The 20,088-nt window shown below is 40.8% G+C and overlaps 1 protein-coding gene across 4 annotated transcripts in view; it reads right to left on the bottom strand.

Annotated features, from left to right (window-relative positions):
• TSPAN18 (tetraspanin 18) overlaps positions 1 to 20,088 on the bottom strand; it is a 174,081-nt gene that overhangs the window by 22,843 nt on the left and 131,150 nt on the right. For all 4 annotated transcript variants that reach the window (XM_083752865.1, XM_083752867.1, XM_083752868.1 and 1 more), the window contains 4 exons: positions 12,576 to 12,653; positions 5,262 to 5,354; positions 3,877 to 4,071; positions 372 to 446 (listed from right to left, as the gene is read on the bottom strand). In XM_083752865.1, the coding sequence (XP_083608991.1) occupies positions 372 to 446; positions 3,877 to 4,071; positions 5,262 to 5,324 (333 nt within the window). In that variant the 5' untranslated portion in view covers positions 5,325 to 5,354; positions 12,576 to 12,653. The remainder of the gene's footprint in view (positions 1 to 371; positions 447 to 3,876; positions 4,072 to 5,261; positions 5,355 to 12,575; positions 12,654 to 20,088) is intronic.

Below are 20,088 nucleotides of genomic sequence, written 5' to 3' on the forward strand. Positions count from 1 at the left end.
CCTGCTGTGCTATGTTCTTTTAACCTCTCAAACTGTTATTAATTTTGTCTCTGATCTATGAAACTAAAGCTAATTCAATTTTAATGAGGATGATTTTTTTAAAAGTATGAGCCTGCATAAGCTCCTTAACTCTGGAAACCTGGGGGGGGGGGGGATGTTATCTCCTCTACACATAAACCATCTACTTGACACAAGTTTCTTTTGCTAGCATTCAACAGGTGACTGCATGATGTTCAGACCAGGAGTAATAATAGGAATATTGGTCCACTGCCATCCTAACAGATATCAACTCAGGAAGCTTATAACCTTCTAACTTGAAGTCCACCTGAACCAAAATCTGCAGGGCACCATGCTGACATTGTAATACTTACATTTTCTCTAAAGATAAAAGCCAGGATTGCAGCTGAGAGTTCTGCCAGGAAGATTAGCAAAATAAACATGAAGAACTGAAAGAGAGAAAAAGAAAGGCAGACAAATCACTGTACATCTACAGCAAACAGCTGGGACAGAATCTCTCAAAATAATCAAAACGATAAATCAAGCTGAGTGAGGAATTTGTCCTCGCCATGCAAAGGAAATCTACAGCTACACTGGAAGAAATCTTCCAAATCCATAGATCAACAAAACATCCAGGGACACGCCAGACTGCAAAACTGCAAGGCTTTACTTTACAAACCATTCTGCTGATCATATGGATTCACTGTTGAGCATACCAACTCACTTAAAATCCTCCACTCTCTGGCCTCCCTGCCAAGGCCTCCCTGCCCCCATCACTTTGACATAGATTTTCTGCCCCAGAGTCATTGGGCAAATTATTATTATTATTTCTTTAATGTCTATACTGTCCTTCATCCGAGGATCACAGGGCGGTTTACAATATAAAAACACAAAAACACACAAAACATAACATAGTAATAAACAATAACAATAACCACACTCCCACATGGAGAAAAAGACCATCCACAGTTTCATTATCCAAATGTATGGGAGAAGACTCTTTCTCAGCCCCATTTCCCCATCTGTATCCACAAATAATACCGTGACTTGCATACTGGAATGTTTTGAGGGTCAAACTAAACATGAAACTCATCATGTAGCTTGCCATTCTCTAGCTGCTGGCTTGGAGAAACAGGACTGGGACTGCGGCCTGGGGGATAAGTGCATTAACCACCTCAATGAAAGGAAAGTTCCCCCTGGTGCCAGTTTGGTCCTCAGTAAAAATTAGATCAAGCAGTACTTAGTTCTCTCCCCCCCCCCCCCTTACCTTTGTTGCAACGTGGGTGGAGAAAGAGGAAGGGACAGATACAAAGGAATTTCTTATGGGTACACCAAGACTGATTTATACTCTTTTGTAGCCTTCCAAAATTCAAATATACACCACAGACCCCACTATTTTATCAAGCAGCAAGTGAAATGGCTTTAGGGGTATTTCACAGCAAGCTCATTTCTAAGTCTTCCAAGCAGTGTGCAGTGGTTTTTTTTGTGTTTTTTTAAAACACAACCTTGCAAAGATCAACTGCTAGAACAACAGCTTTGGGGGCTGTGAAGCACAACACAGCCTGACGCTTGATGCAACATATCAGATTCAACTGCAACATTTCTTATAAAAATATAACATGAAAAATAATCTCTACGCAGAAAGAAGCTTGAGAACTTCCCTTGGGATGCATGTTTCTCTCTTGTCTCTTATCCATGCTGTACGCTTGCCTTGAGTTTACACTTGAGCTAAAAGCTTTAGGCATTCATTATGTATCACTGCAAAATCTCTCTCAGGAAGCCTCTGGCTCATCTATTTTTGAAAACTTCATATGAGGACTTGGATTTTGATCAGGCCATGAAAGTAACACTTCTCCCACAACCCCAGCTACAGTTAACAGCCACTTCATTTGAACTTCCTGAAGAAATATGAAAATCTCGCCAGGCCAATATTTCCACAAGTCACACACTAAATCGCTTTGCATAGTCAATTCTTTCCCATCACTCCCTCTTTGGAAGAAACCTCCGTTTGGGAAGTCCTTTTTCCTGGGGGGAAACTCTTACATAACTCTTTCCATCCCATTTCATAACGAATAAAATGACGTACCAAATGAAAAGTTTAGCCATTACGCACACCCTCAGGTATATAGGATAACAGGCAAATTGAAGGGTGGCTGGGTGGGGAACTAGGACAAGAAAAATGTTGCAGCTTTCCACTTCAATCAAAGGCTTCCTTTCATTATGTATGGCATCGCTATAATGTACATTATAATGAAACCCAAATCTACTCGATCCAGATGGTGTGCACACATGCGCACATACACACATCCACACCTTTAGGTTTTTCTTTCCAAATGTACCCAAATGTGATATGGCAAACTTTGTGGGCTGCAACCACACTAGAATTTTGTGCCTTAAGGACTTCTTAGAAACTAATTGATTACTTTTTTGGAGTTCACTTGCAGTTTGAAGAAGGCTGACAAAGGGGGATTTCATACTCTTGACTCTAGGGCTGATTAAATAGTGCATGCTGATGAATATATGGGAAAAATGGGGGTGCAGATAAGGTATAAAGTTCTTATGGGAGCACTTGTGTATGCACGCTTGATAAAAATACAGGTGGTTTTATAGGGGTAAAATATAGAGAATAGGGCTATCAATGGTGACGTGCTATCAGAGATCATTGAATTGTACAATTGGAAGGCATTGGCCATCTAATTCAACCCCCTGCAATGTAGGAATATACAGGTAGCCCAAATGGGACCTTGCCATAATCAGCCCCATGCTCTAACCAACTGGGCTAGATGTTATGCCCCTGAACAGAAGTGGATGGGAAGCATGAGTGAGATGTCTTGTAACTGGTTGGCCACTGTGAGAAGAGACTGCCAGAAGAGACAGTCATTTGATCTGATCCAGGAGGGCTCTTTTTATGTCCCTTTGTACTAAAGTACTTACAGGACCAGAAACTTACAGGACAAGAAGCTAAGATTTCCCACTATATGAATGAGTTGCAGCAAAGTTTTTTATTGTGTGCTTTTTATTGTCTCCTTTTTTGTAGCTGCAATGAGGAGATCAGATGTTTCTGCATCTACTCTTAAGCAAATCACAATTCCCTACTACATCTGTGCTTTGGGAACTGTAGCTTGTTAGAAGCCTGAACCATCCTATAGCACTATTCATAGCTGCAGGCACAATTTCCCCCTCCCAAATAACATTCAATATTTGAGATTAAATGTTATTTATCAGGCTACAATTGGACTCTGGAGCCCATATTCATATCTACTCAACGGGAGTTCTGCAATGTTTATTTTTTACTAGAATCCTCAAAGCTGCTCATAACGATTAAAAATGCAATTGAAACATTTAAAACACTACACTTAAAAACAAACCAAAAGTAAAAAGAAACAAACGAACAAAAATTAAGCACACTACAGATCTCTTTACATTTTCCTGCTATTTCGTCACCTTCTTCAGAGTTTTAATTTGAAATGGCTTACACACAAAGTTAACCTAAAAGATCTACCTATGTAGGCAGCAAAATGCTACTAGCTCTCCATGCTCAAAATATCTGCATGTTCTTCTTGTACATGTAACAGTACTAGCTTATGAACACATTAAATTCTACTCCTTGGTAGTTGTGCCAAGATAGGTGCAGTGTTTATTTTCAAGTAGTTATGATTATTACTTATAAGTGATCGCAACAAGCAATTCATTAGCTGTACAGCAGAACTTGCATGCAGATTAGGATGAAATGCCTTTAGTTGTCAACTGTGCAAAAACCACAGTTTGCAAACAATTGGATGTGCAAAACAATCTGTACTGGTATTACCTAATCAGCTATCCATACCACGCAGGCAGATACAAAAGAAAACCACATATGAAAGAGCCAACAGTACTTACAAAGAGAAGGAGGCATTTGTTCTCACGGATGGCTCCACAGCAGCCAAGGAACCCCAGCAGGAAGAGCATTGCTCCCATCGCCAGCATGATGTATGCCCCCGTGAAGAGCAGAGGATTACTAGCCACTATCTCTCGGAATCCAGTGGGATCCACTATGACCCATATTCCAACTCCCAGTAGAGATGTACCACCCAGCTGCCAAAAAGGGAAATATTTCAGATAAAGACATTCAATTCCTTTCTAGATTCCCTTCAGTGAGTTCATCCTCAGCTAAGAGATCTAACCAACACAATAGCTGCATGACTAAGCTAGCTTTCTGCCATGCAAGCTTACTTTTTTCACAGTGTGCATTTCCTATAATTTCCCCCACCAATACTCTCTCTCTCTCTCTCTCTCTCTCTCTCTCTCTCTCTCTCTTCATTATTTGGGCTATTTATAGCAAGGAAGCACCCATTTTTGCTTTATAGCACAGCTCTTCCTGTGTAGTTATTTCCTGTGTAAAATCCATGGAAGAAGCAATCGGACAACCTCGGGGCCATCAGAGACATAGGCCCCATCTTTGCAAAGGTTTCATTCATTTTGAGATATAAAAAGGGGCTTGGCAGGGCTGCTAGATTATCCCTTACCTGTATAATACATTCTTTATCCCATGTTATTAAATCTTACATAATAAGCTTCCCCTGTCCGCCAAAATGATTCACCTGTACTATACAAACCGTACAGATACACAATATATTATTATTATTCTAGGTTTATTTCCAGAGGTGCATTCTTTAACAAAAAACACAACCATCACAGGAAGCTGAACTTGAGCAATTTTCTTCATAGCATGAAACTCTTGACACCATATGACACTGGTTTATTGTTACTATTGCTACGTTGACCATTCTAATAGTGTTAGTTAGTTTGGCTTAGAAATGATCAACAAAAGGGTTAGCATACTCTTTATGCAACTTTATGGTTGTTGGAAGAAGAAGTACTAAGACACAATGCAATTATATTCCATACTTTAATAAACTATACAGTGCCAATTTACCCAGTGATTGGATAAATGCTTGAAAATCTGGTCTAGAGATCTGTTCTTACTAATTGTTACAAGAATTACTTACTAATTGTTACAAGAACAATTAGTCTTGTTCTAATTGTCTTACTAATTGTTACAAGAACAGTATCTACTCCCCTTATCAGTGATACCAAGCCATGGGGGTGTTAAGTGTCCTGCCAGCTTATGATGAGAGGTGTTACGTATGTTTCAGATGCTGTTATATATGAAACTGAAGGGCAATTCTGTATTGAAGAAAGTCTATCACAGTATAGCCAGCACTGACCTCGCAAGCAGAGATATGAAAGAGGTGGTATGTGACAGAAAATCCAAGGATACTTACAAAAATGAAGAAATTGAAGACAAACATCAGATACTTCATGCAGCTCAAACAATCTCCTTCCATGGTTGTACAGGCTACACAATCCAATTAATCCTGCAAAACACCAACAACCCTTTAACATTCCCTTCACTCATCAGTGTAGCCTTTCTGGTATCTTTCTTTCAGGCCCCTGTGGAATTCATTACACAGAAAGTACGAATTTCATATCTCAATGAGGTAGGATAACACAGGTTAATAGGCAGTAATGATCACCTCCAATTGCCATCCCATTTTCTCCCTCGTGCGTCAGGACTTGGAATGAAAGGTTAATGAGAAAAGGCTAAATGACTCACCATCTTGTTCCAAAGTTAAAAACCGAAGATTCATTATTTCATGAATTATAAAGCTCTCCAGCAATCTCTAAGCACCATGCAAAGCTGCATATGTGTAGTGAAACAAATCAGAATTGTACAGAAGAGTTAGGCTAGCTTTGTCCTGACACATGGGACACTATTCCAGTATTCTCCTTAAGTTCTCTTTGCTGAAATGTTGCTGGTTCAGTTTTTGGTTCAGTCTTAGGCACAGAACAGCAAAGAAGGAGCAATGACTAAACTCAGTAAATGGCTTTCTGTCATGCTTCTATACCTGATTATCACCTTAAGTTTAGCATAATGTATACATGCTTTACACCCAAATACTGTGCAGGGAATGAAAACAGATTAGGATATATCTGAGGAACAACAGTAAAATTTGGAAGGTCTGGCAAGGAATAGTCAAGCATACAAGCTCACACAGATGCTGCCCTGTGACCTGCAATCTAACCTCTCTCTCCTATTCTGATACAGTTAATTGGTTGAGGAGAAAGTTCAATCTTTAGTTAGTACTAGCAGCCTCATACTTGGCATTGTTCGGGAATTCGAAGAAACTTTTTTTTTCTTTTTGCATTTGAAAGGTTCAGTTTGCCACCTTGATTCAAAATGGCATCCAATTTTATCCAAACACTTGCTCATTGATCTCAGGAACCATCATGCAAATGCATAGCCAATGGATAAATTTCCAAAATATGTAGCAGATCATAATAATGCAAGATTCTACGGTGTTATGAGAGAAGTGTGTAGATTCGTCTACAACAAATGCTGAGAAACTACCACATATTCTTCCTCTGGCACCTAAAGTCATTCTCTGCCAACTTACAAACACCTAGGAAGGAATAGTTGCCCACCTAAAGAACTACAATCTAAAACCTGGTTTTAATAGAAAGCTTCCTGCTCACTCCAAACAAAAAGGCACGTTAGAGTGTAACTTCCCATTTACATTCCCTGGGATGACTGATACTGGGGGGAAATTGATAACCTACCCTGGGGTAGGGGTGGAAATCCTTGCATATGTATTAGTCAATGTACATGGAAACATTTAAAACAGCTACGGATGCAAGGAAATATTTGCCAGATTTATACCTAACAGCCATTTTCCAAAGTGTCAAAGAATGTAATAAATTCTAACTTACAAAAATGTAAGATAAACTAGTGCTGTATTCCCATATTACAGATGGCAGGGGAGATGGTAAGCTTGCCTAAGGCCAGCTAATGAACAGGCAATTGAATTGACATTTGAACAAAGGACTCCCAAGTTCTAACTAATAATTCTGATTCTTAACCACCACAGCACAGCAGCTTTCTGAGAGCAGCAGGATAGCATCAGCAGATGATGTGGGGCTTTTTAAAACATTCTTTTATTTATAAAGCAATTCTTTAAGACCTAAAGTGTTGTGAAATATTCCAAATGTGCAAGACCAGAAAAGTCTAGAAAGCCTGCAAATTGGAATGTAACACAATTTGATTCCATCACACTGGTGCTATGTGATCTGCACTGGTTGCCAATTAGTTTCCTGGCTCAAGTCAAGGCGCTGGTGTTAACCTTTAAAACAACTTACTGGCTTGGCACCAGGGTACCCTAATGACTTTCTTTTTCTGTATGTTCCTCTCTGCATGCTCCATCCATTATCTGAGGCCCTGCTGGGACTAGGGCTTTTTCTGTTATGGTGCCCACCCTATCAAATACCTTGTTAAGTGAAGTGAGTCAGGTGGTTCGTAAAGATGTGGCTCTTTAAAAGGGTCTTTGGATGACTATCATTTCTGCTAGCTTAGTTTTGCATTTATTTTTATTGCTGTTTGGTACCATTCTATGTTCTTAGTTCTATTTTGATTTTGTGAGTGGGCTTAATTTGGGGAGTGTTCTGTATATTGTTTTGCTTCTGATTTGTTAGCCATTCTTACTCTCTATGGAAAATTAGGTGGGATAGTACGGTACTCTAAAGCACACATTTGCAGCTAGGGAAACTCTTTTTCATGTGCTCATTCTATGTGAAATGAGAACCTCTACAGCAAGAAGAGGTGTCTTTACTGCAATTATCCCGAGATAATTGATAAGACACCCAAATAAGGTTCAAATCTTTACAATTCTTGTTATTATTTTTTAAAAAAAACAAAACTTGTCCCTTCCATGTGGTTTTGTAGTGTTCCTCGTCTTCAGCGTTATGTCTTTTTAGTTAGGAGGTTGTTATTTAAAGCTAGTTTTTGCTTTTATTTCGTTGGAAAATTTGGAAAGATGGGAGATCAATTTATAAACAAAACAAAAAGAAGTGTCCATTGGGCTTGGTAAAGAATGCCCAAAGCTGGAAAAGTGGCTCTCAGGCACTCCAGCTCTTTGTAACTCCCAAATTTTGCATGCTGTGATAGGAAAATACATCTGATGCTGCTAAAAGCAAATACACAAATTGTCTAAGGGGTTGCAGAGAATTTTTCACAGGCTGAGTGATAAATCCTTTCCTTTCACTCTCGTTATTTTTCCTAATCCAAAGAATTTGGAGCTGCTGTATATCAGCACCACAGCTCTTCCCAGTGTGACCATGGTAACTGATCTGCTTTAGTTATGCTTCTTGACGAAGCCTTTGGCAGCCAGTAGTGGTCACTGCATGGGAAGAAGCACAGTGGTGGGTAGGTGGCGGAAGCCGCAGGTAAACAGTTACAGCTCCACAGAGTATTTTGTTTGATGCACAGCATCTAGCTAGTTTGAAAATTAGACTTGACCCTTGTGTGTTTGTGTGCATGCATTGGGGGTTGGGGGGTAAGAAACAGAGCAGAGAGAGACCAGGGATTTTGGAAGCAGACAAGTGAACACAGCACCACAGCTGCTCACAAACACAAACACCCTTTTCCCATTCCAGAAAGAATATGTCTTTGCTGGGAAGAAAGTGGCAGGGAGCCACAAATTGTGTTGGACTCTGCATGCTGTATGGAAAAGACAGTGATACTTCTTTGCTACACTAGAGAATTTTCTTACTGCACGCATAACTGCATTACGGAAATCCACCTCGAGTGCATGTGGAAAAACAACAAAGGGTTGTTTTTTATGGAAAGCAAACTATTCCAACAAGATTTCTCCTTGTGTGTGAAGGCTTCAGGGACAAGGAAGAGGAATAGAGACAGATGCTGCTGTATGTCTCCACTCTCACAAGCCTCAAAAGCATCCTTTGTGACTCCCAATAGAATGGGTCATCATTATAGACTTGGAGGAACAGAAGCTTTAATAAAGTGTTGAGAGAATGAAGCCGGAAGTATTTTCAAGAACCATGGGGAGAGGGGGAAAGTGGGAGAATGTTGACGTTTAGGAATGCACTGTTAAAGCAAATAGACTGAAGAGGCACCCACTACGACACTGTGAAGAGACATCCCTCATTTCTAATGCACAGGATAGAGAGCCTCTTACAAGATCATGCATTCTACAGCATATTCTGATTCATCAAAAGCAAAAAATCCCATTGTAGCTTTTTACTTAATATGTACATATGTTTAGATTTAATTAAACTAATAATTAATTAATTGATTAATTCTTTAATAAGGCAGCTCTATCAAAATTCCTTTACCTCAGATGCTACTGGACTATAATTCCCATCATCCCCAACTATTGGCCATGCTTACTGGGGCTGATGGGAACTGTGGTTCAACAACATCTGGGGAACCAAGGTTGGGTAAAGGCTGTTTTGAATAATGTATACAGAAACTGCAGTGAATGTGGTTGTGCAAGCAATGGCTGTTAAGCAATTTTGCCACCTAGAATCCCACAAACAGGACATGAAACCAATAGTCTTCTCCTGTTGTTGTTTCACAGCACAATCTAGTATTCAGAGCCATGCCAGTAGCCATTCATAACATCTTCCCTGAATTTGTTAAATCCTCTCTAAAGCCATCCAAGTTTGTGATTTGTGTTGATATTATTATTATTATTATTATTATTATTATTATTATTATTATTATTCTACTTTAACCTAAAATCAATTTGAGATCAACCATAATCTTTATGGGACAACCTAATATGAAACGTTGGGGAGATGGAGAGCTTAGTTTGAAGCAGAACATTGTTACAGTAGGCATGAAGGAAAGCTGGTGCTGCCTCTAGTAATGCAAGACCCCCACAAAAGCAAGTGGTTCAAAACTGTGCATCAAAAACTTCTTACATGCGGTCTGCATTCACAGTCCCTACTATCAATGGGCCTCATTAAAGCAAAGAGTCTAATAGGCCAGCGCCTGAAAGACATTGAACGGCAAAACAACCTGACTATCTTAAAGAAACTGTGCCCATGGTATACCTACTTTCCCCCTTCTCATTTTGACTCTCCAGCTTCATATTTGTTTAAATTAACCATCCCAAAATACAGACGTGCCTTTACATTGGCTAGATGGGATGTTCTCCCTTCTGCCGTACTCGAAGGTCGCTACCAAAAGACTCCATTTGAAAAACGACTCTGCCCATGTGGAGATGGTAACACGGAAACAGTGTCCCACGTCTTCCTATCCTGCCCCCTTTACAAAGACCTAAGGAATGAGATTATTACTCCACTCATTCTCTCCATCCCCGGCCGTTCACCAGACATCACACTGTATTTCCTCTTATCTGATACGGATAGTCAGATAACAGAGAAGGTCGCGAGGTACATCGAAAGAGCTATGAAATTGAGGGCCACCATCTGAGTGACAGACTTGTTCATCTGACGGACCTCCTTTTGCTTGTTCTTTTCTCCCTTTTATCCTTATTTCTATTTTTAATTCTTGTATAGCTGTGGCCTGTTGGCTTTGCTAATAAAGTTTTGATTGAGTCTGGAAAGCTGGTGGAAAGAAGAGAACCAAAGGGATATGGCTCTTTCTGCTGTGTAGAGTGCTATGCATGAATTATATCTGACTGTATCTGATAAAGCGGGTTTTAGACCAATGCTTATGCCACAATAAGTAGAATTTAAGTTGCCACAAAACTCTTTTGTTGTTTTTGCTGCAGCAGATTAAATTTTTCCCAGAGGTGGAACTGTGTTACTCAGACTTGTGAGGACCACTGAGATTCACTAAACCAGGAAGTTGCCTAAGGCATCCAAACTGTTTGCTGACAGAGCTATGACAGGTGGATGTTTTCCAGTTTGCCTAAAGCATCAGGCCCCCAAGAGCTGGTGCTGCTTTTTGGCTCTCAATAAGCTACCGCAGGAGGGTCTCAGATCCACCTGGCTTTACACATGGAACAGTTCTGCAAAGAAAGATTGCAGCCAAACCTTACACTGCTATGAAATAAAAGGTAAAAATGATCTACTGTATTTCCCCCTCATTAAACAATGATGGTATTTTGTGAAGGTTCAGTAAGCAACAGCGATACAAAGGTCCTATAGATTTACCGAAGCAGACATAGGAAGTCTTCTCCATGACAAGATGCAAAAATAATGTATACATGTTTCAAGGGGTATTTGTGCAAACCGACAATGTGCAAGGGCTGTGTACTCCTTTCTCTCTCCTTTACCCACACCCAGGCCCCTCTTAACTTTTCAAATCAGTTATTAAATCTCTGAGTTAATTGCTATAAAGCTAAGTCATCAATATACTTTACATAGATTGATTCGAGCTAATTAGGGAGAGCATAAATGGTAAAATTGGTATTCATAGTTCAGGTCCAGCTAGTCTAGTTGCTGGACCTGAACTATGGTAATGTTTCTCACCACATGACCACATGATCATGTGATCTCTACACCACCACTCCTTTGCCTAGGCAAAGCAAAACAGCTCTTTGCTTTAGTCCCCCCCCCCCCAAAAAAAAAAAAACCCCTGAGGATCTACTATGTTTTCTGTACCTGTAGTTGCTGGACACTAATGAAAGTTGTGTTTTTCAGTAGAAATTAACTGAAGACTATGGCTTGATGTAACAATGGTCATTTGAATTAGACTGATTTTACACCAATTGAAGTGGGATCAAAGCATGCTTTCTTGTCCCTCCCAAAGTCAGGCAGTTAATTAGGTCTTCAGGGAGACAGATGGAGGCAATTCACACATATTTTATTTGCAGAAGCATCCTGCAAACATAATCCCCAAATGTAATCAATTTCAACCCCCTTGCACCCTACCCTATTCCCATGATTCTAACTAGGCCTCTGTGGTGGTGCTTATTACATGTCATGAATGCAATACTCCAAATATTTTCTCCACTGCAGTTTAAACATTTTGGAGAAATTGGATATTGATGGGCCAGATACTGCCTTGAACTCACACTGCACTAGGTGTAGGAGAAAGGGTCCCAGAAAGCAGTTTTGATCTCTGCGTCCACACTACCCAGAGCTGCTACTGAATATAAAGACCAATTTAGATATTGTTCACCCCAACTTCATACAAGAATGTTATGACTTCTATTCTGCAGAAATATACAGCAGGGGGGAAATGAAGAGGCTCCCTCTTTTAACACAGGAGCGTGACTTTCCTATGAAGGCTATGCAAATGCAGCACAAGGTACGATGGCAAACATTTGCCTTCTTTATCATTATATCTGTTAGGTTAAAGTGGGCCATAGGAGACATAACATGATAAAAAAAATCTGATCATTTGATTCAGCAGGAAATTGTATTTCATCTATTTCACGGCAATGGTCTATGGTACAACATTAGGAAGGTATTGCTTCACGATTAAAGTCAAGTTTGTAAAAGCCAGATAGATGTGTGTTAGAATCATGAGACCTTCACCATTTCTCAGGCTGCTAATTCTGATGGCCCTTTGAGACTAGCATTCTTGTTTGAACCAAATTAACAAATTCCACATGGGGGAAGGGGGACAGGACTTTCTAACCCACCACTGGATAACATGTTGATGACAGCAAAATGCTTGGAAAGCAACACATCTGTACACTGTTTTCCTCATAATGCTCCTGTAGGAATTATGGCTTTTGTGGGGATACTTGCTTAACGGGAAACAGTTCACTTACTGTTAGGGGAGGAAATAAGAAAATACTCTTTGACAAATTCAAAACTCTCACCTATTCAGCTCTTGGAATGTTTCTTTTGACCTTTAATGTTTTATACGTCCCATGTATATTTTATTGGCCAAGCTTGTCCTATAAGAAAGAAATATTCAATTAATGCACAAGTCAATAAAACACAATCACATTAAATAAACCATTTATTAAAACACACCACCCTGATGAATACACTTAGTCTAATTGCATGCTTAATTTGGTGTACATTAGCACTAATGAAAAGCTTTTAGCACCCACTGAAGCATCCTATTCCTCATAACCCGGCTCATCAACCTTTGGGTTGGTTCACGTTCCTTCTGACATACATCCCAAGCCACATTTTGACATTTCGCAAGAACCTACCCATTTACTCGGAAATTGAAAGAGACATAAATAGCTTTACAAATACAAGTTGTAGTCTACCAGGAATTTGTGTTATGCACACACTATTAAAATGCTTGAGAACTTCATGTATCTGAAATGGGCTGTGCCAATAAACTGTAAAACATGCTAAATATTAGAAACTCTACATAAGTAGCAAGCACTATAAAACAAGCGCAATTCACCAGAAAGGAATGGAAGCTATACATCTAGAGAAGCATATAATCATGCATGCTTTATAATAATTACATTTTCACCTTCGTTTGTCTCATCTAACCGACTATACTTACTGTAGTTTTCAACTAAATTTGCAAAACGTAAATTACTTAGGCATTGCTTGGAGTGGTTCCATTAATGACATAATCATAAAACTAATCATATACCAATTATTATTAATTTACCTTTTTACTATGTGATTGTTCTAAATCTGCACTGCTTGACTGCAAACAATCTATTAAGACAATTTATGATCCTATCTTATTATGTCTGAAAACATCCATGTTTTTCTGTCCTAGAAGCTTTATAAGCTTAAAACTATCTGGAAACCATGATTGGGTCCTATATCAGCATCTGAAAGGTTGATCTGTGGGAGGGGTAACAGAGATTGAATATTTGATGTGTTCACATTCCCTCCTTTCAAGAACACTGGCTGTGTTGGCTTGTTTTAGGTTGAATTAATTTATTAAAATGCATTTTTGATGCTTCGTGAATAACAATTGATGTCAAAAGTCACTTCTCTGCCTGTTTTGTTCTTCTCTATAAAACCGCATACCTATCTATAGCACAAAAATGTCGCTTCCCTCAATCCAGAATCATTCATGCTCAATCCTCAACATGCTGCTTTCAATATAGACTGGTTTTAAATCCTGCTGCCCACAAAGGTGGGTGTAGTTCAGGGGTCGGCAACCGGAGCTGCATGTGGCTCTTTTACACCTTTGCCGCGGCTCTGGGGCGGATACTAGCGAGGGGAGGAGGCGCATTGTGCGCCCCGACACTCCCCACTGTGGCGGGCGCTGTACTGGCTGTGATGTCGCATGGGGGCGGTGCGTGCATTAGTCACGCACCGTCCCGACGTCACCTTCCTGCCCGCCCGCCCGCTACATTGTAAGGGGCATGTACGCTGGTCACTGTTTTGAAGGGGAGTGAAGAACACACACACAAAAAAAGGTAACTTGTTAATTTAACGTTTATTTCTATGAGGAGGAGTAATTCTGAGGGGTCAAACAAAGAATTATTTTTTTAAAAAAACTTATTTTTATAATGATGAGTTTTGCGGTTCCCAGGTTTTTTTTATTCGGAAACGGGTCCAAGTGGCTCTTTTTGTCTTAAAGGTTGCAGACCCCTGGTGTAGTTAAACTACCCCCTTGATTAGGTTTCAACACCTTTTCCTCCTTCCACATGCCCCCAGCAAATGAAGAAGTGTGATTGTGATCTCGGTATATGCCCACCAACATTATTTGTGTGGATACAACCCGGCCACCTTCCTCATTGCCAGAACCACCTACATCTGTTTTCCTCCAATTTCAAATGGACACAGTATGGTGTACAGTGGTACCTCTGGATGCGAACAGGATCCATTCCAGAGCCCTGTTCGCATCCTGAGTGGAGTGTAACCCGCGACTGCGCATCTGCGGGTCGCGATTTGCGATTCGCCACTACTGCGCATGCGCGTGATGTCATTTTGAGCGTCTGCGCACGTGGCGAAATCTGGAAGTAACGCGCTCTGTTACTTCCAGGTCACTGTGGAGCATAACCTGAAAACGCTCAACCTGGAGCACATTTATCCCGAGGTATGACTGTACTGTATTGCAGAATGAATCTTCAAAGAGCTTTCCTTTATGGAAGTTTCTCAAGAATCACTTTTCAGAGGCAAAAAAATACAACAGTTGTAGAAAAAGTAGTACTCAAGTCTCCATGGATTCCAGAATAAAATATTCTGCATACACAGACCCAGCATTAAGAAAAGTGGCAACAAAACAGCCAACGTGAAGTATATTGTAAAATGCTTCTCTAAAAAGACACTAACTTTAACAACAACCCTAGAAGGAGAATATTTCCTGTTCAAGGGGTAAATGCAGACTGGACTGCACAAGCTATTTATGATATAGCATTGAAGGAAGTAATGCAGATAAAATAGAAAAACAAACCTGTCCTGACTCTGGTCTTCTACAACTCCCATCAGTTGCAGTAGGGCCAGTGGCGTAGCGTGGGTTGTCAGCACCCGGGGCAAGGCAAGTAATTTGTGCCCCCTAACCCGTGGATTTTAGCACTCGAGTCTCTTCCGCGCCCCCCCCAGATGTTGCACCTGGTGCGGCCGGCCCCCCCTGCACCCCCCACACTACGCCACTGAGTAGGGCTTGTTGAGGATTGCTAGGGCTTGTTAATGGCTTCAAGTTACAAGAAAGGAGATTCCAACTGAACAACAGGAAGAGCTTTCTGATGGTAAGAGCTGTTCGACAGTGGAACACTCCCACAAGAGGCCGTCTGTCATGGATGCTTTAGTTGATATTACTGCAGGGGGTTGGTCTAGATGACCCTTGGGATCCCTTCCAATTCTATGATTCTAAGAAGATATTCTCAGTAAAGGAGTGACCCACCTCACTAATCTCCTTTTGTTTACATACCAGTAACTCAAGACTTTAAGTTTCATTGTTTAATTGGCTGAATCAAGTTTCATTTACTGCAACATCACAAGCACAGAAAAAGGTGCTGTTTAAAAAATAGGTTAATTTTTTCCAACAGAAATGTAACTGCTTCACATAAACCTACTATTAGGGGTATAAAGAGACTGATAGGATTCTTGTTCCTGCTGTGTGTGAGAGAGAAAGTGCCTATAATTATATCGCTACCAGTACTCAGAGGTGCATGTGGGAGTGAAAAAAATGTTTTCTCTTAGCTCACAATATTTTGAAGGATTTACCGCACTTCTGAGAGGAAGAAACTTCAGTGCTGCACCAAGCAGCAGGTGCTGTGTCAGCTGAGGAGATGACAGGAATCCTCTGATGATGGTGCACAAGATCAGTTACTCTCTCTCTGAGGATCAAGCTGAGGAGAAACTTTTGCCAAAAGGATTGGCTTCTTTTTGAATGAAGAACTATGATTTAGTCATTAAGGGGAACAAGAAAACGAACCAAACTACTTTTCCTAATTGTCAACTCTGTTGCTTTCCTTAATTACAATCTCAAGTGGAAACACAAGATGTTGCAGGAGATGCCCAAGGTGATCAGGCCTCCCCCACAACTATTAACCCCAGTGACATTCCCTCTCTTGGCTCTGAACCAGCATTTGACCTCCTCTTACTCATTCAGACTCTCTCTCAAGCTGTCTTTAAACCTAAATCCTCCAAACTACTTTTGTAATTACAGAAACAGCTATTTGGTAACAACAACAACAACAACAACAATAAATATTTGACCTGCAATCCAAACACCAATGCTGACTGGTGAGGCTTTGTAGAGCAGCAAGGTCACCTCCCTATTCGCAGCCCTGGAGCTGGCAAAGCGACTCGGCCTGCTCTGTGTGTTATTCCATTGGCGGTGGTTGGCAGAAGGCTGACTTGGCCAATGGATACCTGCGCAATCCAACCTCACGCCTCCTAGCCTGGTGCAGGGGAGGGGTGTTGGTTTCCTGGGTTCACTGGGTTGCAAAACCTATTTATCATGAATGCCTTTGGAAGGGTCCAAAGACAATCTTCAGCTTCCCTTGTTCACTCTTTTAAAAATGTCGTCAGTATGTCTGACAATATAGCTACCTGCAATTTGGATCACAGCCAACTGATACCAACCAATTTAAATTGCATTTTTTTAAAAAAGTGCATTTGAATTAACAAACACAAGTGTGAAGGAACTGAGGCTTTTGCCTGTTTCTGTGTGACGACTCTTTGGCTCTAGGTATTGGCCTTGTCTTTGAAAATGTGTCTTTCTGCTGTAAAGTCTTATCAAAAGTCTTGTCCTTGCTAAGCAAGGACGTAGGCAAAGTTTCATTTAATCTCTTTCAGGGGTGAAGTTGCTAAACAGGGTGAATCAAAGATCAGGGTGATGGTTCTTTTTTACATTCCAAACAGCTGCCTCCTGTTCCTAGCTTGTTTCCAGTGCCTGCACTGATGGTTTCCTGCTCTCACACAAATTATCTTTTACAAATAATTTAAAATCTTAGCCTCTAGAGCAGTGTTGTGCATACAGCTCTCCACTTCCCTGCCATCAAGTAGGCCAGGTTGTGACTGTCTTTCAGAAAAAGAATCTCCCCACCCCAATGTAATTTAGAAGGCAGATTTGTTTTGGAGGAGGAGAGGAAGAGCTGGGGTGATTTGGGAAATTATACTTTGTGGGCAAGGACAGTTTCCCCTGAACCTGCAACGTACTATGTCCCTGAATGGTTCTAAGTGTTTTCAAAGTTTTTCCAATCCATCTGAAGCTTCTTTCAGTGGAATGGACAGGGGAGTTATTTTATGGCAATTCTCCCTGCTCCAGGCATTGCTTCCTATGCTGTTCTGAAGGGTAAAGTAAGAAGATTAGGCCAATGGTCTCTGTAGTCCACCATCCAATTCTCACAGTAGCCAAACATATGTCTGTGGGAAGCCTGCAAGGAGAACATGAACGCAACAGCCTTCTGCCCATGTGCAATTCCCAGCAACTGGTATTAAGAAGCGAACTGAGCCAATTGATACAACCCAGAGCTCTGAGGAGGTTGCCAGTTCTACATGTTATGTAGCTTTTTAATTGTAGTTTTTGTACACATATAAAGTAATTGAGCAGGACTTTTGTAGTGACTACACTACAAACTGGGGACGCGAATGGCGCTGTGGGTAAAACCTCAGCGCCTAGGGCTTGCCGATTGCATGGTCGGTGGTTCGAATCCCCACGGCGGTGTGAGCTCCCGTCTTTCTGTCCCAGCTCCTGCCCACCTAGCATTTCAAAAGCACCCCTAAGTGCAAGTAGATAAATAGGTACCGCTTTCTAGCGGGAAGGTAAACGGCGTTTCCGTGTGCTGCGCTGGTGCAGGCTCGCGAGAGCAGCTTCGTCATGCTGGCCATGTGACCTGGAAGTGTCTCTGGACAGCGCTGGCCCCCGGCCTCTTAAGTGAGATGGGCGCACAACCCTAGAGTCGGACACGACTGGCCCGTACGGGCAGGGGTACCTTTACCTTTACTTTTTACACTACAAACTTGCTGTGAGAAGACTATATTACTGTGTGTAAATTCAATTAGATTCCAAAGTGAACTGTGTAACTGCAGTTGGTCCCCAAAGAACACTGGAGAAGGGACTGCATAAGGTCAGGGATCTATATACTAAATTACAGTCAATCCAACTTCTCTTTAGTTGCATTAAAATGCTAATGCTCCTGCAACAGAGGGCCCATTTGCCAGGAACAACTTATTTGGCTTGTAATGTAGAAGCCAAGGTAACTTATTGCATTGCCTGATTGCGTTTAACTGCTCAGCATAGCTTTCTTTGCAAGGTCCCTAGGAGCACATTGAAACCTTAAAATACTAACCCCACCAGCTCCTTGTTAATATTAAACAACCCATCAGCTTTGCACATGGTTCTAAGCAAAATTAGCTCTCTCAGTTCTTCCCTCCTGGATGTGCCCAGCATATTTTAACTTCAGAAGGTTCTTGTTTTGCTTCTTTCATTAGAAAAGGCAGAGTCCCAAAGGGAAGATTGCAGCACTCAAGGGCTTTTTGGTGGCTTTTTACACCCCTCCCCCAGCCCTCACACTGCCTTCCCAAAGCTGGGTAAGTAAGGCATTGGGCTTTGGGAAGGAGGTGTGAGGGCTCTAAGAAGGTCCTAGAGTCTTCTCACCTCTTTCCCAAAGCCTAGTTAGCGGGTTTCATGTCATAGTACTCTTGTGGCACACTTGGTATAAAAAGTCCAACTAAGTCCTACTCAGACACATTGAAACTATGTTGGGCATGTTAATTGATTTCAACAGGTCACCTCTGAGTAGGACTAATGTTGGATGCAACTTTTGATGTCTGTTCAAAGCAGGCAACAGTCTTCCCCAACTTTCAACTGGTCAGTTATTGCAGTAACCTTGGATTCCACAAAGCACTTGTTTCAATATTTTAATGAGCTATCTGATATGTTACAGAACATACGGATTCTGAAGGAGAGAAGAAATTGTTTTAAAGTGAAAAAAACAAGCTACAGAGCCACAAATTCATCTGCCTGAAATGCCCATTATTTATTTGTTTGTTTAATTTATGAATCGCTTCCTATGAAACCTCTCAAAGTGATTTCACTAGACAATAACAAACCATATGCAAAAGAGTTTCATATATAAAAAGGTTATATATAAAAACAATTGCATCTATGCAAACAATTCCGATTAAATTATAATGGGTTACCCATTACAACGCACCCTTAAAAAACAACCAAGTCTTCCATTTAGCTTTCATGCTCTTATTCAGAACATTACCATCATGTTATCGCTTATAAAACATGGAACACAAAAAGGCATTCGCTGTTCCTCATATGGTTTATGAGATGGAATACCAGAGTCTGGAGAGAAACATTGGGACAGCAATGGCCTTCATGTCCCAGTACCACTTCTAGACTTCACAGAACATCTAGAGGCCCACTACTGGAAACAAGTCATTGGGCTTGGAATGCTGGACTGATGTGGCAGGGTCTTCTTATGTTTATATAAACTGATATAGCATTAGAGTCCAACATCTCTGTCATTTTATTAAAAAACATCAAAAACCTCTGGGGAAATGGGGGACACTATTATCCTCCCCACAACCAGAAAAAAACAACAACTGTCTCTACAGTTAGCATGAGACTATTAGCGTTTATACAACTAGAACAAATCAATACAAAGTTATCCTCATATGTTTAGCTGCCTTGGCAACAACATCAGCACTCCACAGGGAAATTTTGTACGCTAACTAGTAACTGATGAGTTCTGCTCTTAATATGCTGAACATTCCTTGGAGTCATTTGTGAGGCTGTGAGTTGGAATTGCAAAAAGCAGTTTTTGCAACCCAGAAGAATTGCCAAACAAAATGTGGGAAAGCCAAAGACTCTCAAAAGGTTTTTTTCCCCTTCCGTCTTTGGAATGTGCTCCGAGTGTCCCTCTCTAATAGGAAGATGTTAATTTCTTTATGTATAGAATTATTATTAATAGCAGCTCAGTTTTCCAAACTCAAATT

The sequence above is a fragment of the Podarcis gaigeae genome (genome assembly GCF_964106915.1).
Source record: "Podarcis gaigeae genome assembly, chromosome: 1".
NCBI lineage: Eukaryota > Metazoa > Chordata > Lepidosauria > Squamata > Lacertidae > Podarcis > Podarcis gaigeae.